The sequence below is a fragment of the Chanodichthys erythropterus genome, chromosome 8 (assembly GCF_024489055.1).
Source record: "Chanodichthys erythropterus isolate Z2021 chromosome 8, ASM2448905v1, whole genome shotgun sequence".
In the NCBI taxonomy this organism is placed as follows: domain Eukaryota; kingdom Metazoa; phylum Chordata; class Actinopteri; order Cypriniformes; family Xenocyprididae; genus Chanodichthys; species Chanodichthys erythropterus.
The window spans coordinates 20,266,958-20,294,687 of record NC_090228.1 but is presented as its reverse complement, the minus strand read 5'-3'; the positions used below and the strand labels follow the sequence as shown (position 1 = coordinate 20,294,687).

The window sequence follows — 27,730 nt, the reverse complement described above, 5'->3', positions numbered from 1 at the left end:
ATGGCTGCCCTGTGTTAGCTGCCGTTGCCTGAGGAACAACTTTGATATTAATACATGTAATGATGTTTCTGAATGTTCTTACTGAACAGCATTTACAAAGTTTTACTTCTATAACATCAGCGCTTATGTGCTTGCGTCACAGAAATGTTGTTATCATCTTCTCAACTTCATGCCGCTGTGATGATTTAAATTTTGGTCTGTTCCTCAGACAAAGCAATCAAACGCTTAAGTGAGTGGTTCGAGTGGACTTATGTTATGGTACATTTCTGGTGAATCTCATGCCCAGGTCATGTTTTATCCCAAACTAAGAATCAAAAATAAATAACTTTTCTTTTTTTTTTTTTTTTTTTTTTTTTTTAATTAGTGTTGACAAAAGTAGACTTCCGTACTGAGATTTTAAAAATGTGACGCTTTGAGAGCTGTTGAGTGGATTCTTAAACACCTCTGATTGGCCATTGTGTTCAATCACTCATCAGATATGTCTGTGATTGGCTACAATGATCAACGCTTCAAAAACATGTTTTAAATAGACATTAATGACGCTCTTCATGAAGCACTTACACAGATACACACAAGAGCGTCTATCAGCGGACTGGTCCACTGATAGGCGCCTTCTTTCAAAAGCGCTCAAAGCATCACATTTTTAAATTTCAGTACCAACTTGGCATCGAATTCGGTACTTTTAACAACAATACAATGCAATAATTACAAGGAAGACTGTTTTGAATTGTCAAAAATTAAGCTAAATAAGCACATTTCCTTAACCCAGTTCTTATTATCATAATGCCAAAAAAGAAAGATTAACATTATTGTAATAAAAATAAATTTTATTTAAATTGTAAAGTATTATGTTAGTATTTGTTCTTCTGCCTTCAATTTTTTTTGCTGTTTATATTACAAATTACACAAAATTCTTGCATTATATTAACTGGAATCTAATTAGAATCACCATTGAGAATACAATTGATATATTATTTATATTGTAAAATATCTGCCTTAACTTTTCTGATTTGAATACTGTATTACAATACAATGTTGTATTATAGCAATTAGAATACAATAAGAATAATGGCACTTAAAACAAATACCATAAATGAAATATGTAACATTATTGTAATGAGAATTTTGGGGTAGAATTGCCAAATACAAATGCAAAAATGTCTTAATGACTATATTTTAATTGTCTTTATGTATAATACATTTTTTTGTAAAAAAAAATGTAACCTGGACATGTTTTCATCAGAATAAGCCTTTTGGATGTTTTTTTTATAACCTGAGATTCAACATTTTGCTAACTTTTTTGTGAAAAAATAAAAAGAAAAGATGATTTAGAAGAATATGAGGGAGAATAGATCATGAGTAAATTTAATTTTTTGGTTGAGTAACCACTTCAGGAAGTAAAAAAACACACACCCTTCTCTCATTATATTCTGACCCTCCGGACTTTAGTTAAACGGGCATCACAGGTCAGACCCAAGATGTTTACGTTTGTTTGCTTTCGTCGAGGAGAGAGACCAAATGTGTGAGAGATTAGCGGAAATGCGGCAGGTCTGTAGGGTGCAGTGAGGGCTGTGGGGTGGGAGATCTCGCTCGCTCGCTCAGACAGATGATGAAATAGTTTTATAAAGCAGGAAATCGCTTTCCTGGGAAATAAAATCAGCAGCACAGCACAGAACTCTCATTTCACCAAGAACTCCCGTCGCTCCAGCGGTTGTGTGTGTGTTTGTGTGCCATTATCGGTTTATGCAGTACCACTGCACAAGATCATTGCTCTTCTAGATACTTAGCTTTCCCTCCTTTTTTACCACTTTTTCTCTTCCACTTTCCTCCTCTCTCTTTCAATCTGTCCACACAGGGCTGCTCCTCCCCCATGGTGGTGAAGTTTGCCGACACGCAGAAGGATAAGGAACAGCGACGGCTGCAGCAGCAGTTGGCACAGCAGATGCAGCAGTTGAACAGCGCGTCTGCCTGGGGCAGCTTGACCGGCCTGACTGGCCTCACCCCGCAGTATCTGGCAGTAAGAGGACACACCCACGCAGCCACGCCCACCAGCAGCACAGCCAGCGCAGCCGCCGCAGTCAGTCACTGTCTCCGCCCACCTGCCCCGCCCCCACCCCTCTTGCTCTCTCCGAGCTAGTCTTCACCCTTTCCAAATCTCTCATCTGTTGGACTTCGATCGTGCCTCGATCGAAACCGGTCCCCATACTCAAAACCATGAAGGGTTGGGCTGCCATTTAGAAGCAGTTAGGACAGTGGTTCTGAACCAGGGGGCCAGGGCCCAGTAGGGGGCCTCGGCAAACATCCATGATTTAAAAAAAAACAAAAAAAAAAACAGTATTTAAATAAGCTAAAACACCTGAAAATCAAGATTTTTTTTTTGTTTTTGTTGTTTTATTTACCCCCACAACAACCCTTTTGTTTTCTTTGAAGAACCAACTGGAAAAAAAAATGGATATATAATGTAGTCTAATATTAAAAGTGTGATTTTTAGACCTGGAAAAGTCATAAAATAAAAACAAAACTCTATGGGCATTTTTATGTTGGGGTAGAAATTTTGATTTAAAAAATATTTTTAAAAATTCAGGAAAAGAAATAAGGCCTTATTGTTGTGGACAATAGGTGGCCTTGGAATCAAAATGTTGAGAACCCCTGATTTAGTGGATACATCCACTCCAGAGTGGGAAAGTTTTTTTGTTGTTGTTTTTTTCCCCATTCATTTTCTTCATTGGCATTTAAAAAAAAAATAAATCAGTAAAACACCTAATAAAGCCATAAACCCAAACCAACCAGCTCCAAGATCAACCACCACAATTCAACATTTCATCCCATGGTAGGATACATTGCAAAGAATATAGTTCTAATCAAAGAATAAATGTTATACAGGAGTATACTATCATCTTAAAAGGTTTATGCGATATTGGTAAATCAGTTTCTCTATAGAGAAAACGAAAGAGATTTTTTTCAGAACCTAGCTTTGGCTCTGTTGTGTAATTGGATTGTGATGAGAACAATACATAAATTCCCCATTTCACTCACGCCCGTCTTCATCCTCCTAAATATAAAGAGGATACAACATGGTGGTGACATTTACTTGCATTTTTGTCCATAAGGACAGTGGGTGAGGATTAAAGGACTATGCAAGAGCATTGGGACAGGGCCATCTCTCCCACCCTTCTGCTTCTCCTTTTTCTGCCTTTTTTCCACTTCCCTGTCATTTTAAGGTTACGTTTAGCTTTTAAGCAGTCTGAGGGGTCTAGTTCAATGTCATCCTAATCCTCTAGAGTCATTTAGAGTCTGCTTTCCTCTTCCCTTTCATGTGCAGAAACTGCCCAGGACAGCAACACACTGCCAGCAGAACTGACGGGCGACTCTTAGCATGACAGTATTCACTGACACCGATGTATGAGTCTAATACCTTGAAGTGCTCCTCAAGTATTTTATGATTTAGTTCCTTTTTTACATGGTTTTCACTCTCAGCACTATATTCTATGAGTTGAGTTGCTCACAAATGATTGGTTTAAGAGACTGTCCATAGTTAGCATTTCTTGTCTATGAAATGTATTCATTTATTTAGCATGATAACCATTCTTAACACATTGTCCCGTCTCACTGTGTTAAAGTGCCAAATGATAAATTACATATCTACTTTAAGGTGGCAATAATGTGCCATTGTGCAAGCCATTTTATTGGTCAATTTTTGTTGTGTATTTACATTAGACATCACACATGAATATTAGAAATCAAATATATTTTGATTGGCTGTTGATTTTGTTTATTACATTTACATATGTTGATAAATACAAAATTAGAGTGGGCCCAGTACTAATACTTGAGGAACACCCGTGGCTAAAGGCTGATTTATGCTTCTGCGTCGAGTGTACGCCGTAGCTACGGCATAGGCTGTGTGTAGCACGCGTAGCCTACGACATAGCCTGACGAGCACATCTTCAAAAATGTAACAATGCGTCAATTCTATGCGGACCTCAGATCAAAAAACTGGCGCGGAGCAATCGATAAGAGCCGGTTTCAGGGGACACATGCAGTCATACTGCAACAAAAGTCGTTACCTATTCTCTTCCACTTCTATCTGTAAGCTTCTCTGACAACGTACATGACAAGCTGCTGCTTCTTCAGCTTTTGCCTTGATACTCAACATGACCGTGGACACTGCCAACTAGTGCTCTGCATGCACGTCGATGCAGACGTATAAATGAAAACAGACGCATAGCCTACGCCGTAGGTCAGACGCAGTAGTATAAATCAGCCTAAAGAACACACCCTGACAGATAGAGGCTTATGTGTTGCTTTACTGTTGACAGACTGCTCTATAGTGTCACTCCAGACAACATGGAACATGGGAACAAACCACAATGTTTCATCTATATTTAGCTAACACTAGCTCCTTCAAACATTATCCTTATATATCCATCACCATAAGCCAATGCATAATAGTGATTATACATTAATGGTCTGTTTTTTTTTTCTCTCTCTCTCTATCTCCCAGTTGCTCCAACAAGCGACCACCTCCAGTAACCTAGGAGCATTCAGTGGTATTCAACAAATGGCAGGTGAGATACTGATCTCAGTTCTGTTACTACCCTACCCCCATTGTAACTCCTCAACTAAACTCCCATCCCCCCTACTAAACCATTCAACCCAGCTCTGGATTGCATAACAAACCCAGTTTGACACCTCAACCCCTGAGCAGATCCAGTATCAGCAGAGGTTCGGCTGAGAACATTGTCATCCTGCCTTAGAGTTTAGTTTTATCAAGCTGCAGAATTCCTGGCTCCAGGACACTTTGTAATGTTTGTAAGTGTATGTGTGTGTCAGACTTGATTGAGCCATTCTTTCCACACCTGTTCCGATGTACATAAACCCCCCTTTTTTTTTTGTTTCTTGGAAGAAGAGTCTCATCACCCAATCATATTTCCTTGCCTGGGGTCTGTGAGGCTTATGGGAGACCAGATCATGCTGATATGCCCCATCAACCCTCAGATGCCTTCAGCTTTTTACATTTTCACTTTAGCAATCCTCAAAGAAGAGTAAAAATGAAAATACCCTTATCCAAAGAGGCCAATTATCACGGTGTGTTCATGTCACAAATACTGTCAAATTCACCAGAAACCTGCAGAGAATTCAGCGACAAGATGGATTCCTCATCGACACAACATGATATCTTATTCTTTCTTCATGCTGACTTGGTTTAGCACTCTAGAATATAATTAGTGTTTTACAACATCTGCCAATGAGCTCCTGCTTACTCTCGCTGTTAGACAGGTGTATGTTGTTCTCTCTTTGACAGTTTTCAGCCTTGCTAGATGCAACAAAACTGAGTGAAAGTTCCTCTATGCTCAGTTTCCTTCTTTTCAATGTTTTTTCGTTGTCTTGTGCATTACATTCCCAGTGTGCGTCTCTGTTCTTGTCAGGTCTTAATTGTGGTCTGTTTATCAAGCTGCCAGGCCTTCAAGGAAAGTGAAATATTTATAGCACACGGTCTTGCCTAATTGCAGCTGCTAAGGATGAAAGAAAGAGAACATATTAGCATCTAAAATGGCTTACAGTGTGTGTAGGATGAGTGCCTTTATCTCCTAAAGCCTTCCCCCTGACAACAGTTTTGCACACCAGAGAGTGGCTTCCTCATTAATGTAGGCTCTTGTGGAGAGGGTGAGCAGGACTGTGGTGTTTTTGTTTACCATTATGAAGAGAGTCCTGGAAGCTCTCGTTTAAGTTCAGCGGTACATCTGTGACAGCCTCTCAGCGAGAATGAAGTTCACATTGAGCCAAACCAGCGGCAGCTGCCACCACACAATTAAAGAGCGAAAAATTCCCACATTACCATAACAATAGCATTTTCTGGACCTCATTTTTAAGGCAATATAATCACCAAAAACAGCTTAGTTGAGACTTTTAATAAAACTGGTTTATTTGCTGAAAATAATGGGAGTTGGTCACGCATGATGGACGAAGTAGTTTGTTATTATACTTACAGATTATATACGGAAATGTGTCAGTGCTGAATTAATGGAACCGTTCAACTTGCTCACTGTCTTGTCATTCCAAACATGTATGACTTATTTTCTTCCGTGAAACACAAAGGAAGACATTTTTCATGTCCAAGCTGCTCTTTTCCATAACAAGGAAGTGAAACAGAACGTTGTTATGGGCATACATTGTACATTTAAATATGTTGTATCGCCAAGTTCAACCAATGACATTTGACTTCACTGATGCCAAATTTGACCGTGAACATCTTGATGTTTTCACTTCAGCACAAATGAACCAAACTCAACCAAACTTCTAAGTATAAAGTAGTAATAGCCATGGCCTAATGTTTGGCATAGATCAGGGGTTGTCCAGTCCTGCTCCTGGATGGCCACTATCCTGCAGAGTTTAGCTCTAATACTGAAACACACCTGAACCAACTAATCAAGGTCTTCAGGACTGTGTGTTGGACATGTTAAGCTGTGAAGCTCATGAAAGAGATGCAGGTTTGAATTTGATCTGCATCATCCCTCATTTCTCCCTCTCACTCTATACTTCTTAGTTCTTTTCTATTATCTCTTTCAAAGTGGCACAATGCCCCAAAACTTCAAAGCAGACCATTACATAATCCCAAGCCAGAAACCTGTTCAATATAATCAGATAAACATATCGGTCTGTTTGAGACACTACTTGAAGTGCGAATCGACAGGAGCTCTCAAACTCAACAGGATTTGAAGACTTTTCTCAGCTGAATTGTGAAATCTTTGGACCCCTCCATCTGTCGCCTGGCAACGGTCTATGATTGGCAGCCGATATATACAGCTGACATCTGCTGTGTCTGTGCTGTGGGTGGAGTTACGAGCCATAAGGAGCTCCATTACACATGATGAACATTCAACAAGAGCCAGCATCACCTCTTTCCTGACACCTCTCTCTTCGCTCAGTCCGCAGAGAGTGTGAACATACTGCATGGATGGATCTCACACACACACACACACACACACACACTAGCAGAAGTGCCCTTCTCAACCACAGAATTCACATTGTGCCAAATACCCAATGCCCATTTTTTTACACTTGTGTGCCAAAAACTCAAAATGGTTTCCTTTCCGCTTTATTCAGAAGCACAAAGGCGGTCACAAAGCCCTCAATTTCAGAGTCCATTTCTGTCGTAACCTCTCTTTTTGACCCCCCAACACTGCACTTTCTCCTTCAATGACAGCTTTTCTAGCTTCTTTTATAGTATATACTATTCAAGCTTGAAGTTATAAAGCATGAAATCAAAAGTGACCTATTTAATTGACCTTTAACACTCCTGGTCTTATTGTAAACAGTTTTTCAAAAGAATTAAACTTTTTGCCTTCATAATCATTAGTTAAAATGTAATAACTAACACTACTTTTGTTTCGGAATGACATCACAAACCCTTTCCTTCAAACCACCTATATTGAGGCCTCCTTTAACAGTTCCTGCCCAACTTTGTCTCTTAATTATTTCTTAAGAGCCATTTCACGCTTACTTTAAACCTGCTGTTTAGGACCTGCAACACGTTACGGATTTATCTCTGCCCTAATATCTTGACCTGGGCTTTGTTTTGCAATTAGAGGTAGATTTCCTACCTCTAATCACCTTCTGTGATGTGCTAATTAGACTCTTAATGCACTTCTCTTGCTTGCTCAGTGGATCGGGAGGGCAGACAACCGTGGCGTCCCCAGAGCACTGTCTTACCAATCCAAATTACATGCCACTGCTGTCCAAAGAGAGAAGGCTGGAAAAACAATGTGTTTTTTTTCCCACGATGGCTTTGGATTCTGTATTTGAGTCCTTGCTTTCAATCTTGTCATCTTGCAGGTTGTCACTTGTACGTGGAGTCTATGAGACTGTAGGGTGTCCCATTTTTAATTTTCAGGAATTTTCATTGCACATTTCATCAAGCCAACATGACTACCAGACAATATATGGGGAATTCGCCACCAAATTTTGGACTTGTAGGAGGGCGGTATTTTGGGGCAAGGCCTATAATTCTCTTGTGCACTTCTCCAACAAACCAAATGCTGTAATTCTGAAGTCTCTTGTGTCTCCTTTGCGTGTTTTCTCTGTGTGTGTGTGTGTGCTTCCTCATAGTATAGAGTATATACATTTTGCGTGTATATACGACACATGCTGTACATTTTCCTCTTGTACCACTTCCAATCTCTGTCCTTCTTGGCTGTGAGCCACTTCCCGCAGTGTGTTGGCGTCATGGCCACCGCATGTAGTCGTGCCCCAAACACGCTAATCTAAAGTCACCTTTAGAGTTTCTTCTTAGGTAGATGCACCAGAGCCAATACATAGAATTGGATCTTCTGTACCAAATGCCTCTACACACAGCTCCACTAACACTTGTACACAAGACATGCACTCGTAGAGCATTCTGTAGAACATGTGTAGTTCCTTTAGTTTAGCATTGACAAAACACATGCACGCAGACATTGACGCTTTCTCTTTCTTCAGGTATGAATGCTCTGCAGTTGCAGAATCTGGCCACTCTAGCAGCAGCAGCGGCTGCAGCGCAGAGTTCGGCCAGCCCGTCCACCGCTAGCGCCCTGACCTCCAGCACAGGGTCCCTGGGAGCCCTGGCCAGCCCAGGTAACCAGAGGCTGTCCCATCATCATCATCATCATCATCTTCGATAGCGGTATCATTTCCACCATAGAGTCGTTGTCCCTTCATTTGTTGTAGTCGAGTTCGTCATTCTCTTTGATGTTTGAATGTCCTTCATCGTAATTCTTTTAAATTTAGTTTTCATGTTGTGTGTGTTTGTGCGTAGTTCCTTGGCACCGTCCATCATGGTCATCATCATCATCGTGTTTGAGAGAGTGTGTCGATATGTGTGCCGTTAAGCTGTTGTGCTCCGTGGCTTTAACCGTGCTCCACTCATTTTGGAAAAGTTGACATGTGAAAGCAGGAGAGACATTAGTGTGACACATGGTTCTACGGTTAGATTAGCTTCTTTGTGTCTCGCTTTGAAGCTTGAAAATTTCTTTCAAACTTGCATAAACGCAGAAGAAGCAGAAGGAGGGAAAAGATTCTATTTGCTTCAGAGTTCTTTTGTTTCAAGGGATGTTTTGTTTGTATTTTATTGCTCTTTTCTGAAAACATTATCATCTTCATCATCTTCATGATTCCAATAATCTTCATTGTTGTGGATGACTCTTATCTTGTCTTTTTTCTGCAATTTTAACCCATTTCCTTTAGGAATCAATAAAGTATCATGGCCATCCATCCATCTTATCCACTTTATTAGAACTGCATGATATAGCAAAAAAACAAAACAAAACAAAACAAAAAAACACAATATTTTTCAGTCTTTTGATGATATTCAATGTCATACTAGGGTGTTTTTTAATTTTATTTTTTATTTTTTTTACTAAAAAATTATTGAAGTACATAAATGTTGCAAAAAATGCATTAAAATAATTGGTAAATAATCAATCAATGTTTTCCACACTTTCCACAAGGCAGAATCACATTTATTTTCATTTGCATGCATCAACATGTAAAAATGCACAATAATAAACAGCAATATTTACTTATATCTACAAATAAATTCACTAACAATTTTTAATACATGAAAAGTGAATTGTGAGTTTTGATTTGATTCATTGTAACAGACTGTTTCAAAAATTAATGGAATTGGAAACAGCATTACAGTTTAAATCATGCAATATATATATATATATATATATATATATATATATATATATATATATATATATATATATATATATATATATATATATATATATATATATATTTACACTAAGTGACAATAGCAGCATTTTTTTAGCAATATGCTATTTACACTAGGTGAACATAGCGATAGATTCTATTTATACCATGTAAAAGTATCAGTTCTTTGCAATAAGAGTAAATAGTAATTAGATGCTATCTATACTTTATATTGGCAGCTACTATTTGCACCTCAGTATTTTTGTAGATTAACAGGATGCAATAATATCATAGAGTGTAAATGATTATATATTTATTAAAATTATAAAATGGATGCTGCCTTAGGCAGTTCGGCAAAAGGCGGATTCGAACCCGCATCGATCAGGATAAAAGCCAGGTCTGTGAGCCTTATTTGCTACTTCTGTGCCACTGAAAACACTGACTTCCATGCATCATTTTTAAAACTTGAGTGGCCCAACCAGACATTGGTGGGTGGAGTTTGTGTAAATAGTGTTTGCCAACAAGGGACTTTATTTGCACTTAGTGTAAATAGACACTCCAAATAAATTATTGCAATATTCACAATGTTGCTTAATTTTATTTCGCCGTCAAAGTCGCTGTTAATATATCATGAATATTCAATATATCGCCCAGCACTGCCATTTATCAATGAATCAATCAATCACTCATCTATGCATCCTTCCCTCTGTGTACCTCCATCAAAGCTTTTATGTATGTATCTTTAACCATTTCAGTATCATATGCAACTGTATGTGTACAATCAAACATCTCTCTTTTTCTCTCTTCCATTTCTCCACCTGTCTCTCCTTCCTGCTCTGTCTGTCTTTCCCCACAGCAGGTTCCACGGCTAACTCCAGCGCGGGTGCGATGGGTTCCCTGGGTTCTCTGGGGACACTGCAGGGTCTGGCCGGGGCCACCGTGGGCCTCAATAACATAAATGCACTAGCAGGTAGCGTCAACAGTGAGTACTACCGTCCATCGGCCTCTCCATCTCAATCCATACAACATCATCACATTCCAGCCGCCCACTGCTCATAGAGATGCCCACAGTCTCCCAAACACACACATAGAGAATGCTTTTTTTTTTAAAAAATATTTACTCTGAACTTATGCCAACTAAAGCAAGGGCATCTCTCTGGGCTTCAGTGAGAGTTTGTTGGGTGAATCTTTCACATTAAGTCCTGCTAAAATATTGAAACTGTGTGTGTGTGTGATTTGTAAAATGCCTCATTGTTAAATCAGATCTGATGAATTTCATTTGCTCAAGTCAAAACAAATGTAGTCGTGAGTGTGTTTGCACCAATCGGCCACATCTCCACACATTCTCACACGCTAACACACCGCTAAACCATTGCTCTGGGTGTTTCTATAGACGTGCAATTGTTTTGTCGCTATTGTGTGTGTATGTTGTGTATATGTGTCTGTTTTATGTTAGGCTTTGAATGATTTTACACTAGTCTTATCCATGAAGGGCTAGAAGATGCTGTCCGATGTATACTCAAAAGATAATTCACCCAAAAATGAAAACAAGTCAGTCTTCTGTGGAACACAAAGAATGTTTTTTTTCATATAGTGAAAATTGGGGTCCAATGTTGGTTTGGTCCCTATTGAAGTTCATTGTATGGAGAAGAAATGGACAAAGAATATTATTTTGTGTTTTACACAAAGAAAGAAAGAAGGTTGTATGGGTATGGAACGGTATGAGGGTGAGTAAATGATGACAGAATGGTCATTTCAAGTGTTAGTTCACCTAAAAATAAAAAAAAAAATAAAAAAGTCACCAATCAGTCACCCACATATTGTTCCAAACCTATAAAACCCTGGAACACACCAAGCCGATGCCGATGAACTAGTGGCGACGAAATCAGACTGCGGAATTGGCTCACGTCGGCAGCGTCTGGGTCCAAAGTTGCCTTGACACACCAAACCGACGCTCAACACCCGACAGCCAAGTAGCACGTCCGTTCTGCGCCCGCGTAAGAAGAAATGCCTTTCCGTACCAGCAGATGGCAGTAGCTGAACAGCCAATCAGAATGATCAGATGGCCGGACTGAGCGACAAGCTCCAACGCCGATTCGACAAAAAAAAGTCCATTCCAATTTAAAAAAAAAAAAAAAGTTCATAAATACATTTAAAGTAATCCATAAAGTAAAATTTAAAGTAAAAGTAATCCATAAAAGCCCCAATATACTTCAGACGAAATTGAAGAACAAACTGATACGGCGTAATTTAGAATAAAGTCAGGCCAAAACGAAGTTAATTTTGTGAGTTCGAAAAGTGAACTCTAAAGAAATGTTCGCTGTAGCTGCAAAACATCTTCATATTACCATTGGTCCATGACGATAACGTAATAGGAGGTGTGCGCTGAGGCTCTGCCTTCTTTCACGCGGAACTCTTCATGTCCATCGAGGTAAGATCTCCACGGGTGAAAACATGAACACACTGGATAGCTGCTTTATAGTACAAAATGAAGTTATGCTTCTGATGAAATGAGGCACTGGCACCGTTTTTCATGTATGATACTGTAAAGCTGCAACCTAGTGAACAAAATGCCATATAAAAAAAACGTGACGTGACTTTACTGGAGTGCTAATTTGCAGAGCTCGTGCCAACATACCCATGTTGTTATGATCAGATGCTTTTCTTATGCTTTCTATAAAACTTGCTTGTTGTTTTCTCATTTTTGTTGTGTTTATTTTGTTACTGAGAGGAAAGCAGATAGCACATATTTACATATTCATCACTCTCAGCAGTGTGGGCTGCATCAGATGTTCAATAACAATATACCGCTGCTCACGTATTTCGAACTTCGTTTTACCCCTAGAGGAAGAATGGAAAAGAACTTTGCCATTAGTATATTGGGGCTTTAAGAATCTAGCAGTTAGTCAAGATCGCTTTATTGACAAATCAGCACTCAAGACCAGAACTATTCATTTTATACTAGAATGTACCTAATGGGCGTTGCGGAAAGTAATTAGTATGAATAGGAGAGCTAAAGATCACTGTGGCCTGTGCATGTGTATATGTCAGTGTGTCGGCACGCGGGCAAAATCTCTATCTCCACCAGTGACCTTTTAGCCAGGTTTCTAGTTTTATAAATCAAGCTTTCTCCAACAGAACGCCTACAATTTAAATTCATTCAAATGACTCTCTCTCGCACATACACACACTCCCAGTGCTCATTTAAGAGGCTGTATAGTCTAATTGAATATAAAAGGTCAGTATTGTAATTATTGCTGGATAAATGAGGGAGCTAGCCGTCCAAGCACTTCGCTCATCATTTATTGTTTCCAGGCCGTCAAGCCAAAAGGCCAGTCAGTAAATACTCATGAATCAGTCTTTATAAACGCACACGCACACACACACACACTGACTAAGGAACAAAAAATATACTCTGTACACATTACATGAACACAACTGCTTCTACGCTAGCACAATTTGCTGTGTTGTTTTACATTATGAATATTGGTTGCCACAAGAGATTCTATAGTTTAATGTGTCTTTTTTTTCTGATAGTTTTCTGTCATAGCTACAAAAATAATGTATTTGATGGGTGGATTAAAATGGAATATGGAATATCCAATTAATCTGTTTAATTTAAGAAATAATTGACAGATTATTTGATTATCAAACTGATACACTAATAACGTTTAATGCAACAGGCATTTGAACTCTATCACCCTGCTTATAGGATTAGTTCACTTTCAAATAAAATTTTCCTGATAATTTACTCACCCTCATTTCATCCAAGATGTTCATGTCTTTCTTTCTTCAGTCGAAAAGGTTTGTGTCTTTCTTTCATCAGTCGAAAATAAATGAAGGTTTTTGATGAAAACATTCCAGGATTATTCTCCTTATAGTGGACTTCAATGGCGTCCAAACGGTCGAAGGTCAAAATTACAGTTTCAGTGCAGCTTCAAAGGGCTTTAAATGATACCAGACGAGGAATAAGGGTCATATCTAGCGAAACGATCAGTCATTTTCATTAAAAAAATACAACTTTATATGCTTTATAAACACAAATGATCGGCTTGCCCGTGCTTCCACTTTCCGTATTCTTCAAAAAGCGTATGCTGTATGTCCTACGCCTTCCCTATTCTACTTACGAAAAAAAAAAAGAAAAAGAAAAAAATAACGGAACTGGCGCCGCTTTCATTCCATAAGTTGAATAGGGAAGGCGTAGGACATAAGGCATAAGCTTTTTGAAGAATACGGAAAGCGGAAACACATGCAAGCTGATCATTTGTGTTTATAAAGTTGTATTTTTTTCGAAAATGACTGATCATTTCACTAGATATGACCCTTATTCCTTGTCTGGTATTGTTTAAAGCCCTTTGAAGCTGCACTGAAACTGTAATTTTGACCTTCAACCATTTGGAGAGACCATTGAAGTACACTATAAGGATAATAATCCTGGAATGTTTTCATCAAAAACCTTCATTTCTTTTCGACTGAAGAAAGAAAGACATGGATATCTTGGATGACATGGGGGTGAGTAAATTATCAGGAAAATATTATTTGAAAGTGAACGAATCCTTTAAGTACTGAGTTTTGTCACTACTGTAAGTTAAGATTCAGTGATGGTATGACAAACGTTGTTGTTTGATTCTTGCTGGAAGTGAGACATGATGTGCTTTTGGTCCATAACCACTGTGCTTTTGACCACCAAGACCCTAAACCCCAGGTTGCTCCATATATCAAAAACATAACAAAAGTCTAAATGACCCCAGATATTTGAACAGTAATGTGCCATAGAGTTCATCTGCACTAATGCCACCCATATGTCTACGGAAGTTATTCCCTGAAGCACATGTGCATCTGTTTCTGCAGTCAGGGTTTCTGCCTTTAATAGATCCAAGATTGCATTTGTATTTTATTAAAAGAGTTTAATGTTTAATACAGCCAAGATTGCTGACACGAATAATGAGATAATTAGATGTAGAGTTCCACTGTGTGAGGTTAAAAAGGTGATTGGTCAGATGTTTCTGTGTGTCTGAGGGTCGCCGTGGTGATCGTTTCGTGCTGCTATTGTGTCATTAGTGTGCATGTGTAGCCCGCGCTCCTCATTTGCATACACCGGTCAGTATATTATGTATCTTCTCTATCTTGTGTTTGTGTGTATGTTTGTGCGAGTGGGTGCCGTTTATATGTTAATGTCCTGTGTGACGTTTTGAGTGTCCTTCGTGATTTTGCTGTTTTGACTAGCAGCGTTTGTTGTTCTACTTTCTGTTCATGTGACGTTGAGTTTTTTCGTGTTCTGTGTGTTTTTGTGTGTCTTGTGTTTTGTTGTAGAAACACACCCTGAGTCCAAATGCTAACGAGTAAGAGCACTTCTTTTTTCTTTATTGTTGGGTTTTATGTAAAGTTGCTCACATGCTCTCAGGTATGGCAGCTTTGAACGGCGGGCTGGGCAGTACGGGCCTGAGTAACGGGTCGGCCGGGCCCATGGACGCTCTCACACAGGCCTACTCAGGGATCCAACAGTACGCGGCTGCCGCCCTGCCCACCCTCTACAGCCAGTCCCTACTGCAGCAACAGAGCGCTGCGGGCAGCCAGAAAGAGGGTATGGACACACACACTGGACATAGGCTACATTGGAAGTGTACAGTTAAAACTAGTGCAACTTCAGTTAAGTTGCGCAGCGGATATGGAATTACATCAATGACAAAATCCAAAAAAGCAAGCTGAGTTTGCATTTTTGAGGCTACAATTCAACATGTTTGTATATTTATGTAGTAAATATTCCAATTGAAAACATTTTACACTAGGGTTGTCAAAAGTACCGACTTTGAAAAGTACTGACATTTAAAAAATGTACTGAACATTTCGACACTACTGAAATTTAAAAAATGTGACATACTAGTATTTCCCGGTAGCATTTTGAGTGCTGTTGAGTAGATTCTTAAACACCTCTGATTGGCCATTGTGTTCACGCGCTCATGAGATATGTCTGTGATTGGCTACAATGATCAATGCTTCAAAAACATGTTGTAAATAGACAATAGACATCTTCACGGAGTGCTTACACAGATACACACGGGAACGCTTGAAAGCAGGCGTCTATCAGCAGATCGTCTATCAGCGGATTTATCATATCTGTTGAGCGTGTGAACACAATGGCCAATCAGAGGTATTTAAGAATATACTCAACAGCACTCAAAATGCAAGGGGGAAATGATGGTATCGTCACATTTTTTAAAAATTCAGGACTGACTTGGTACCGAAGTAGGTACTTTTGACAATCCTATTTCACATGTAATTTAGTAATTAAAAATACAGTATATATACATCTTCAAAAGTTCAGATTCTAAATTATTCAGTTGCAATTTTTTTTTTAAACAAATATTTTTGTTTAATTAATAATTTATATATTTAATAAATAATTCATTTAAAAAATCTGTATTATTTGATCGTATTAAATGTACTATTTAATTAATAAAAAAAAAATGACCATAGTATTTATTTATTTTGCTTTACAAATTCACATTGACACACTTTTGTCATTAATATACTGTATATCCATAAGTGAATCATTGTCAGACATTGTCAGGTTTTAAGCCAAAAACCAAAAAAAAAAAAAGAAAAAGAAAAAAAAAATGTATTGGTTGGTCTCTAATATTGAATTTTATATTTATTTTAAAGTAAATTATATTACTTAATATATTATAGTAAATATGACGGCAGTTTCAGATTGAATCTTTCAGATTGACATTCCTTATTGCAGCACCGTAGTTGTAGGCTCTTCACTAAACATGGACACGGGTATGTTTTGTGCTTGTGAAACAGGACCTGAAGGAGCCAACCTGTTCATCTACCACCTGCCACAGGAGTTTGGGGACCAGGACATCCTACAGATGTTCATGCCTTTCGGAAACGTGGTGTCTGCCAAAGTCTTTATCGACAAACAGACCAATCTGAGCAAGTGCTTTGGTATGAATTGACATACGAACACAGATAACAACATAGAATTTACCAGTAACAGTTATTCAATTAAGGCTTATGAAGGTGTATTTAATTTGGCAATAAACTGACTAGTATACTACAATAATATAAATGACTTTTTTTTTTTTTAATAACTATCAATTATGGTAGTAAATGCCATTATATTTATACAAACCCGATTTTATAAAAGTTGGGACACTGTACATATTGTGAATAAAAACAGAATGCAATGATGTGGAAGTTTCAAATTTCAATATTTTATTCCGAATACAACATAGATGACATATCAAATGTTTAAGCTGAGAAAATATATAATTTTAAGGGAAAAATAAATTGATTTTAAATTTCATGGCATCAACACATCTCAAAAAAGTTGGGACAAGACCATGTTTACCACTGTGTGGCATCCCCTCTTCTTTTTATAACAGTCTGCAAATGTCTGGGGACTGAGGAGACAAGTTGCTCAAGTTTAGGAATAGGAATGTTGTCCCATTCTTGTCTAATACAGGCTTCTAGTTGCTCAACTGTCTTAGGTCTTCTTTGTCGCATCTTCCTCTTTATGATGCGCCAAATGTTTTCTATGGGTGAAAGATCTGGACTGCAGGCTGGCCATTTCAGTATCTGGATCCTCCTTCTACGCAGCCATGATGTTGTAATTGATGCAGTGTGTGGTCTGGCATTGTCATGTTGGAAAATGCAAGGTCTTCCCTGAAAGAGACGACGTCTGGATGAGAACATATGTTGTTCTAGAACTTGGATATACCTTTCAGCATTGATGGTGCCTTTCCAGATGTGTAAGCTGCCCATGCCACATGCACTCATGCACTCACCCCATACCATCAGAGATGCAGGCCTCTGAACTGAGCGCTGATAACAACTTGGGTTGTCCTTGTCCTCTTTAGTCCGGATGACATGGTGTCCAAGTTTTCCAAAAAGAACTTCAAATTCTGATTCGTCTGACCACAGAACAGTTTTCCACTTTGCCACAGTCCATTTTAAATGAGCCTTGGCCCAGAGAAAACGCCTGCGCTTCTGGATCATGTTTAGATATGGCTTCTTTTTTGACCTATAGAGTTTTAGCCGGCAACGGCGAATGGCACGGTGGATTGTGTTCACCGACAATGTTTTCTGGAAGTATTCCTGAGCCCATGTTGTGATTTCCATTACAGTAGCATTCCTGTATGTGATGCAGTGCCATCTAAGGGCCTGAAGATCAGGGTATCCAGTATGGTTTTCCGGCCTTGACCCTACGCACAGAGATTGTTCCAGATTCTCTGAATCTTTGGATGATATTATGCACTGTAGATGATGATAACTTCAAACTCTTTGCAGTTTTTCTCTGAGAAACTCCTTTCTGATATTGCTCCACTATTTTTCGCTGCAGCATTGGGGGAATTGGTGATCCTCTGCCCATCTTGACTTCTGAGAGACACTGCCACTCTGAGAGGCTCTTTGTATACCCAATCATGTTGCCAATTGACCTAATAAGTTGCAAATTGGTCCTCCAGCTGTTCCTTGTATGTACATTTAACTTTTCCCGGTCTCTTATTGCTACCTGTTCCAACTTTTTTGGAATGTGTAGCTCTCATGAAATCCAAAATGAGCCAATATATGGCATGACATTTCAAAATGTCTCACTTTCAACATTTGATATGTTATCTATATTCTATATATTCTAAAGTTTATGAGATTTGTAAATTATTGCATTCCTTTTCATTCACAATTTGTACAGTGTCCCAAATTTTTTTGAATCGGGTTTGTATCTATTTAAATTGTTCTGTAATCTAAATGAAGACACACTTATTTTATCTTTTTTCATGCCAAATGATTTTTTTTTTTTTTTTTTTTTTTGCATATTTGCAGCTAATCATTTGTTTTTATGTACCCTTTCATACTTAGTCTGAAATACAGTTCTGCATTTTTATTCAGGAGCCTTAAGCCTGGGACACACCAAGCTGATGGTCGTCAGTCGGGCAATGCTGGCTGTTTTTGAGCGTTGGTTGGATTAGTTTTTCTGGTGTTCTACACCATTTGCTCTAGTCAGATTCAGCATGCTGAATCGCCGTTAGCGAGAGAGAGAACTCTGATTGGCTGTTCAACTTAGTGAACGAGTCAGTGCACGAGAATAAAAAGAAAGTGATGAAAGTAAGCAAAGTCAAGATGGCACATACAGAAGGTTGTTATAATGTTACCTGATAGGGCTGGGACAGTATAATCAATGCTTCGCGATTCGTGGATCAATTCTGATATTTTCCAAATGCATCGCAAATCGATTCTGATTTTAGTTTTTAACAGCAGATTATTCTTTAGGCTAGTTTTTAACCACACGCTCAAATGCTCACGAAGAAGAGCGCTTATGAGTCTGATAATGTACTTGCACCTTAGAATGCTTTTATGACGTAAGATTAATGTAAACAGCCCACTACAAACACCTTTGTAAAACCTTTTCGAACTTCATGATTGATTATTTTATAGAAGGTTCAAGTGGTGTGGAAGGAAGTAGAGTACTACTGTTTTTAAAGCACGCAGTGCCATCTGCTGTTAAAAACTAAGCTCAGATCGATTCGAAAGAGAATCGCGATACATTTGAAAAATATCAGAATTGATCCAGAATCTTTTCTCGATTCACAATACATCGATTTATTGTCCTAGGTCTAGTACCTGAGCATTCCAATACGCAAATATTTTCATAATAACATGAGCCGACTGGAATGAAGAAATTGATCAGCTTGATTGATATTTAAAATGGTAAGCAAGCACTGCTTTGTTTCGGTTTCCCTTTTTTGAATGACAATAATAGACTATTGACACCTGCTGATATAGACAGATATTTACGTACACGCAGGCGCAGAACGCACATGCTAGTTGATAGTCGCCTTTAGTCCTTTTGGTGTGTTCAAAGCAAGCTTTTTGGCTGAGACGCAGTCGACGAGAGGCAACACAGTCAGCTAGTCTTTGAAGTCGGCTTGGTGTGCCCCAGGCTTTATACTCCATTCTCAGTGTGAATGGTTTTGGATTTTCCAATTTAGTTTCAAATTTATGGTCTATTTCATGCTGTTGTTTAGTTGCGTTGGACATGGCACGCCAAAAACATGACTTTATTACGATCATAAGACATCGTGCTATTCATATATCCTTTTCTCCTTTTCCTCTATCGCAGGTTTCGTCAGTTATGACAATCCTGTGTCAGCGCAGGCCGCCATTCAGGCAATGAACGGGTTTCAGATCGGCATGAAGCGTCTCAAAGTCCAGCTCAAGCGCTCGAAGAACGACAGCAAACCGTACTGATCTTAGCACTAGGGCCTCTCTCATGTTACACTGCTAGGGTAAGTCCCCACTGCTGCCACGGTTACCAAACTGGGACTCCGGGGGGAGGGGGTGCACGAGGGGGGGAGTTTCACCCTTTGACCACCAGAGGGAGCCACTCTCCCATAACCTTCTTTTCAGCTTTTTTTAATTAATAACAGTATTATTATTATTTTGTCTCCTTTTTTCCACATGAACGCTTCCATTTCCGCCATTTTTTTGTATGACTTGCGATGAATGAACAGCTATTATTGGTATTTTTTATTTTTCCTTTGGGTCATGTGTAAACTATTTGATTTTTTTTTAAAGTAAATATTTATACAGTGGCTATTTCATTATATGACGATAACAACAGCAGAAAGGAACGATGTATAAAGTATTATTTGTTTCTCTTTGTGAACCTGAGGCTTGTAAGGACAAGTAGAGAAGGTTCCGATATGATTAAAGCACCAATATGCACATTAACCTTTGCCCTTTGGCCTCTGGTGTCGGTTCAGGGCTTTGCTGCTCCTTCGAACCCTTGGCCCACTGGCACTAGAGAGGAAAGGGTTAAACCCGCTGTGGCCTCTCTGTAGTCAACGGCAACAACTGCCTAAACAGCTTCCTCAACAAATACTTGCCGTCAAATGTTCAGTGATTTTTTTTTTTTTTTTCATTCATTTTTTTGTCAGAAAGGTTTTTTTTAGTTGTTGTTTTTTGTTTGTTTGTTTGTTTGTTTTTTTGAAGAAAAAAACTAGTCCGACTTTTACGCGTCAGATAATTGTGGTCTTCGTCCAACTGAATTTGTGTAGAGCATTAAAAAGATTTTGATCTGTCGATGGTTACAAAGAATAAAGCATTCTAGGTTCTATGTGGAGGGGTGGGGAACTGAAAACTTGATGTTTATCGAAAGAAAAAAAAACTTAAATTGCAGAAAGCCACAGGCCTGTAAATTTTATTTGTAAAAAAATGCAGTTCTATTTTTATACAAAATTTCTACTGCCTCTGAAGTAAAGGACTTTATTTATTATCTTTTAAGTTATTGGGTTCGGAAAGTCGTGCTCTCTCTATCCTGAGCCTCGTCCGGTAGTCTTCTTAAACCACACAATCCGTGTGACGAGATCACGTACAAAACCCCTCGTTTTCTTTCTTTCTTTCTTTCTTTCTTCCTTTCTCTCTCTCACCATTTCCCACAATCCCATCTGTCACGTCCCCATCATATCTCTGTCTCGACTCTCTCTTCCTCTTCTCTCTTTGGTCATAAGTAGTGGCACTTCATAAGTAAAATCTCTCTTTTTCGTTTCATTTCGTTTCGTACTGTTTGGTTTTTGTTCGTACGCTCCAGAAAAAAAAAACAAAAAACAAAACTGAATAGTTTCTCCCAAACGGCAATCCATCCGCGGTCTCGGATCGGACCAGGATGGATACTTTTGGGTGTGTGTGTGTCTGTATGGAGGAGATGGAGTGTGTGTTTGTACTCTGTGTGTGAGCGAGCGCCTCATTTACATGTACGTGTTGGCAATCTATTCCAATTGTGTGTATTGTACGATAAAAAAGAAAACAGTTAAAAATGCTAATGTGATGTTGGTGAAACGCTGGTTAATAGCGCTGCTGCTGTTTGTTTGTTTGTTTGTTTGTTTGTTCGTTTGTTGTTCTCATGGTTTAATGATGTTAGTTGTGTGCCGGAGCTGTGTGTGTAACTCTCCTCTCCCGTTTTCTTCCCTAGAACTCATCTCCATGACTCTATGCTCATCGTTTGCCTAGCATGTCTACGTGGCGTACAAAAAAAAAAAAAAAGTCTCATCGTCCCGTCATTGTTTCTGATGTCTTTCTGAGTTCTCCTGCTCATAATCTGGTCTCCTTTTACTGATCTTTGTACTTTGATCTTAGCCTGATCTTTTTGGATTTGAAATTTTTCGCATGTGACCTCATTTTGAGCTTTTTTCCTGTTTTTTGTTTTGTTTTGTTTTTTGTTTTTGATTTAACTGGTGAGGGAGGGAGCGAGGGAGGGAAGGAAGGAAGGGAGAAAAGACAAAAAAAACAAACAATAATAATAATAATGTGAAAACGCTGCATTCACACTCTAGAGACAGAGTATATTTACTAACATAACCAGAGCATCATTTTAAGAAAACAAACAAAAAAAAAAAAACTAAAAAAAAAAAAAAAAATTCCTGTGGCAAAACAATTACAAATATTTGCGTTTGACCTTTTTTCTTTGTTTTTTATTCGTCAGATTGTTTTTTTTTTCTCTCTCTCTCTCTCTCTTTCTCTCTTTATGTTGTTTTTTTTTTTTCATTCATTTAAAGTAAACTTGAACGTTCAATACAGGGATTGGCGTTGGGACTTACTGTCGGCAACACTCTTATTTTGAGGCCTGCCGTAAGAAACCCTCGCTGGTTTCTAAACGAATAGACTACTTCCACGCAGTTTTAATAATAAAAAATAAAAAAAAGCTGCCTGATCGATATTAGAATCTCTCAGAGCTTGCTCGTGGTTTTTACATTTTTCAGGCAGTGTAAAGTTTTTTGATAAGGCCATTTTAAGTGGCTTGATTTCTCATTAAAGTCTATATAAAACCACTTTTTTCTAGAGTAGTAAAGGTATTAAGAAAAAAACACACACACACACACACACACACACACACACACACACACATACACACACACAAGATTGCCCTGTTTGGGGGGAAATGCTACCTACGTGTCACACCTTTTGCTGAACTGACTTACAGTTAGACAATCCGTGGTTTAAATGCACATGAAATGACCTATATTTTATACTGTTTAAATGTATAGAGGAAAAAAAAAAACAGAGTTTGTGTAACCCGCGGTCCCGTCGGTGCTTTTCGTGGATAAAGTCGTGGTTTCATCAAGTCTAACAGTCTTATTTGTCTCATGTTTTTAAAGAGAAGACTAAAAATCAATTTACTTGAACAATAGACAAAGCCTTTCATAAGTACTATTACTACTACTTTTATTTTTTCTTGTTTTTTTTTTCTTTTTTCTTTTTTTTGTTTGTTTGTTTCTTTTTTTTTGATAGGAGTCCCTCTTTGCTAAATTTCTTGTTGGGTAATTAGCTATATAAAAATTATTAAAAGTTACAGTGTCGGCTTGTGAAGCATCTATGTCATTATATTATTTTATTTCTATTGTGGGAAACAATATTTAGATGTGTTATGTTGTTCAGCAAAATGTGATTTTTTTTTTCTTATAAAGAAAAAACAAGATGAGTGGAATTTAGTGCCAAATTCTGACGGTACATCCTGCCTACAGCTTCAGTGTTTTACTTGTGAAATTATTTGATAACATGGGTATTTTATTACGTAAGTGTTTTGTATGGAACCCTCATATTTAAAGATATAGATTTAAAAAAGGTTGTTAACTTGCTCTTCTGTGGTCTTGTTGCCTGAAAATGTTCATGTTTTTGCTTTTCTTTCTTTTTTTTTTTTTCTTTATTTGTAAAGATGTAAAAAGTGCCCATGTGTCATAATCACTCTCACAAGCACACACACACACACACACACACATACACACACACACACAGGTAAGCACATACGCATGCACGCATACACACACCTGTGCTAAAGGTTGACCTCACAACCCTCTTTTCTTTAAAGGTGTGTGTATGTGAGCCCCTGAGATTGAGTCTCAGCAGTTCTCCTTACACACACGCACACACACAAACACAAACAAACAGAGATTAAGGGTCCACTTACGCCACAGAAGGCCCAAATTTCACAGGACAGATTCATCCGCTTTGTGTTTGTCAGTGAACAATTTCTGTACGATGGGACAAAATATTGACGCATTTATGTGAATTGTGAATCAGGCGTTGAACTTTTGACCATCATGATATAATACAGGGCCATCACGACAGCCTCTTAATCGCATAATCATTACACAAAAGCTGATCTGTGTTCCTCCACGTTAAATTCTAAACGTCTCAGTGTAGTCTCGCTTTCTGCTGCCTTTATCAGGACTATTTTACGTTCGTAGAACAACCAAAACTTCGTCCTGATGCCAAAGTAGTTCAACGTGATCTGCAGTGTTCAATAGCGCCTGTAGCACTTTGCTGTAAACGTTTACACATCGTTCAGACGGCCCGTAAAAAATATTGTTTACAAACGTAGTTTACAGGCAGCCCCCTCAAACCAGTTTACTTCACTCTATAGCACTATTTTATACCCAAGCTCTGCCGTTGCCTTAACACGTTGATCAGTATTAATGGGCTGGAATACATTGCTGCACATTTAAAAGTGTGCCAAGGGTGTGTGTGTGTGTGTGTGTGTGTGTGACTGTGTACAGGTGTGTGTGTGCTATGATTGGTTGTCTATTCGTCCATCTTATTTCTCTTTAGCCAAAACTGGATCTGCAAAAATTTGTGTCAGTTAAAACAAAACAAAAGAACTCGTTTGTTTGTTTTTTTTTTAAAAAGTTAATTTTCCGTACAAACAGAACAAATTTTTGTAAAATCATTCTTATGTGAATTACTATACATGTGCACAAAGAAATCGTATAAATTGTTCGCAAACATGTTTAAGTAAATTTTTGGCTCATGAGAACAATTTATTTCTATATATTTTTCTTGCGTGACCTATGACCATTTTTAAGTATTGTCGCACACATGCAGAAAGAATTTGTGCAAATTGATTGTACAAATATTGCAACTGTTCTTGAAACTAAACTGTAAAAAAAAAATCTAAAGCTGAGACAACCACCTGCAGGAGATTTTTGAGTTATCTCAACTTGTAAATTGAACAACAAGAAGTTGAGAGAACTCAAAAATCTCCTCCAGCTTGTTGCCTTAAAACTTAAAGTTTTCTCAACTTTATTTTTTTTTTACAGTGTACCTGAACTGTTACCTGACCTATGGCCTTTGTTGCGCACAATAAAATGTGTTGTTTCTTTAATTTATGTACGAATGGTTTAACGAATGGTTTATACGGAAATTCGCATTTCACGAATGCGGCCCGAAATTGGAAATACGTTTTCCTATAATTTACCCCTTAATGCATACGTTACACATTGGGAAGTTCAAGTCGGTCAGTTTATGATATACTGCTCTCTTTGCCAAATCGTATAACCACTAGCACAAACACAAAAGCACATGCGCATTAGCACACGCGGTATTAAAACTGACGACTTCTTATGCTTACCTAGTACAACAGTCGATAGAATTGCTGCTTAACCCTCCCATAAAGTTGTTGAAAACTTTGACCGAGTTCTAAGCGGCATGTGGGGAATTGTAATTATGCTAAATTTTTCGTGGAATGCGTCTTGTTTGACCTCATTTGATTCGTTTGACTTGATGTAATATCACTCTATAATGAACTGCCGTTCGGCTTAAGTGTTTTTACCTCAGCTCAGCGCAGAAATATGGATATTCGGACGTTTTCATCTCGCCGTTCGACTTCGTTTACCACAATCAACTTCAGACATACAGGGTAAGCATTCACGGCCAGCACAATTTCTCACACACACACATTTGTTAGATGTTTAGTAAAGCACAAACTCACAGGAGTTCTCGCTGAGACTCTTCACTCAGGGGTTTTACGCACCACACGCATCTGAAATCTGTTTGTTGTTTCTTTTGTTTCTTTCTTTCTCTTAAGTGCTATTTAACAAGTGTATTTTAAAGAAAAAAAAGATGTGTAGTTTCTTTGCATTTTGGCTTCCGTCAAGTTTTTTGGAAATGTATGTGTTTATCTAATGTGCCGTAACAAAAGCTTGTCGTCTGTAGATTAATATCATTTTGTTTGATTCTAAAAAGATTTAAATAGTTTTAAGTATTGTCTTGAGAAAAGCCAAAGTCAATGCATTTCAGTGGATTATGTAAGCGTGATACATGTTTGTTTGACAACACTTTGAAAATCTGTCATTGGATGGGAATTTAAAAAGTACAAAAAAAGCAGGCTTTCCTATTTCTATCACTGATTGTACTTATGCCTTTTGTACCAGTGGAACTTTTTATACTGGCAATTAAAGGAAAAGAAAAAAAAAAAACTATCCGACAGGCTGCACGGCCCCAGCCAGGGGCCGACAGCGACTGGTTCCCGAGTTTGATTTCTAGTTGGCGTCCAGAACGTTAGGTTTTGATATAAAGATTTTCTAGGAGAACTTTGGCTTGGTATCTTTAGCCTCCTCTTCTTTATTCTTCACATCGATATTTGCTTTCATGTTTTCTTTGGTTCATTTCCTTTTTTCGGAAAGAGGGTCGGGGAGTTTTCCTTTTGGCTTATAAATACGTAATGCGGTTTGTCTTTACAAAGAGTCTTTACAACAGCGGTAAGTTTCATTTAGTTAAGTATTGTGCAGTCACCATGATAAAGACGATTAGACGATTTAGAAGTATTTAGTCACCTTCAGTGGATAAATGTATTAGTTTGACAAACAAGATAAAAGTAATTTGAGGACTTTGCTTTTAGCTGTTTAGATTTTTCTGGTTTCTCTGTCTTTGCTGTTAACCTAACTGTGTAGCTGGAACAGTCAGACTTATTTTTGTAAATGTATGTTCTTGTGTGATGCAGTTTTTTGCCTCTGTCTCCGATATTAAACCATTTTTCCTAATACTCGTCTCTTTCTCTGTGGCGTGGTGTTCCAGTACCTGTCCGATGTTGTACAAATGTTCATGCAACCCTCCGGTGTTTCACGTCTCTTCTCTATCTCCCTTCTCACTTTTCTTTTTTCTGTACCGTTTGTTTTTTTTTTTCCTTTATTTACATTGCGATTAATTTCAGTCTCATCACCAAACATGGTAAATATACATAAAGATTTATGTATGTATATTTCTGTGCAGCCCAACTTGCTGTAACAGTAGATGGACAGCCGTTCCGTGCTCTATTTATAAAATACCCCGGCCTTTTGGTTTTGTAATATTTGACCCCTAAAATTGTAAAAATTGACCCTTTTTTCCCACTAGATCTGATTCAAAATGTAATATAAAAACTCAACAATGGGGTCGAGGATTTTGTGCTTTCATAAAACTCAAGGTGTTGACTAAGAGGTCACACTGTTCTGTACTGTACCGCTGCTCTGGGCGTAGCCCCCGTCTGTCCTTCTGTCTGTGTCCCTATCCACTATGTGCTGTCCATGTGTCCACTGCATCCCTACAGAGATACCAGAGAGTCCCAAATCAATTTACTATCATTATAAAGTGAGTCAAATGATACTTAAATGTTCCAGTGCTTTGGAAATGCCAGTCAGAGCAGGTGCCAGGATTTCAGTGCTTGATTTTGTTTTGCGTTATTATACAGAGAAGGGATAATACACTCAACAGTAAATATTGTCATCATTTACTCACCCTCACGTCACGTCGAAATGCATATGATTTTGCTTTCTTCAGTGAAACACAAAAGGAGTTGTTTTGCGGAAGGCACACGTCTACGTGCAATGAAACTGGATGGGGACTTCGACAATCAGGCTGAAAATGGAACAAAAAAGAAGTCTGTATTACGTGTGTGCTATATTTCATGTATTCTGAAACCATGAATGAGGTGCGGTACTGATGACAAATTTTTAATTTTTGGGTGCACTGTCCCTTTAATTCCGGGATTCCGCCGAAGAATGCCGTTCAATGGAGGAAAAACTCTGCTCTCGAGCTGAAGAAATAAAGAGGTTTCTGTTGCACACAAAAAGACACACATCTAAGGGCAAACTTTTATCTTATCGCAGGTACAAAGCAGTAAAAGTTTGAGTCACAATAGTTAGCCTATCTTTAAAAGTTCCTTGTGTTTTCAGATATGACGCTGTCAAAATATCAAATTTGCTTCAGAAGAAAAAAAAAA

General features: G+C 38.3%; 1 protein-coding gene across 14 annotated transcripts in view; it reads left to right on the top strand.

Annotated features, from left to right (window-relative positions):
• Nucleotides 1-26,513, top strand: part of celf2 (cugbp, Elav-like family member 2) — a 175,811-nt gene extending 149,298 nt beyond the window's left edge. For 3 of the 14 annotated variants that reach the window (XM_067392269.1, XM_067392262.1, XM_067392264.1), the window contains 7 exons: nucleotides 1,856-2,077; nucleotides 4,505-4,568; nucleotides 8,479-8,613; nucleotides 10,553-10,678; nucleotides 15,083-15,280; nucleotides 16,504-16,647; nucleotides 19,820-26,513. In XM_067392269.1, coding sequence (XP_067248370.1) covers nucleotides 1,856-2,077; nucleotides 4,505-4,568; nucleotides 8,479-8,613; nucleotides 10,553-10,678; nucleotides 15,083-15,280; nucleotides 16,504-16,647; nucleotides 19,820-19,947 — 1,017 coding nt within the window. In that variant the 3' untranslated portion in view covers nucleotides 19,948-26,513. The remainder of the gene's footprint in view (nucleotides 1-1,855; nucleotides 2,078-4,504; nucleotides 4,569-8,478; nucleotides 8,614-10,552; nucleotides 10,679-15,082; nucleotides 15,281-16,503; nucleotides 16,648-19,819) is intronic. The other 11 variants (XM_067392274.1, XM_067392275.1, XM_067392263.1 and 8 more) reach the window with 10 other exon arrangements.
• The last annotated feature ends 1,217 nt before the right edge of the window (nucleotides 26,514-27,730 follow it).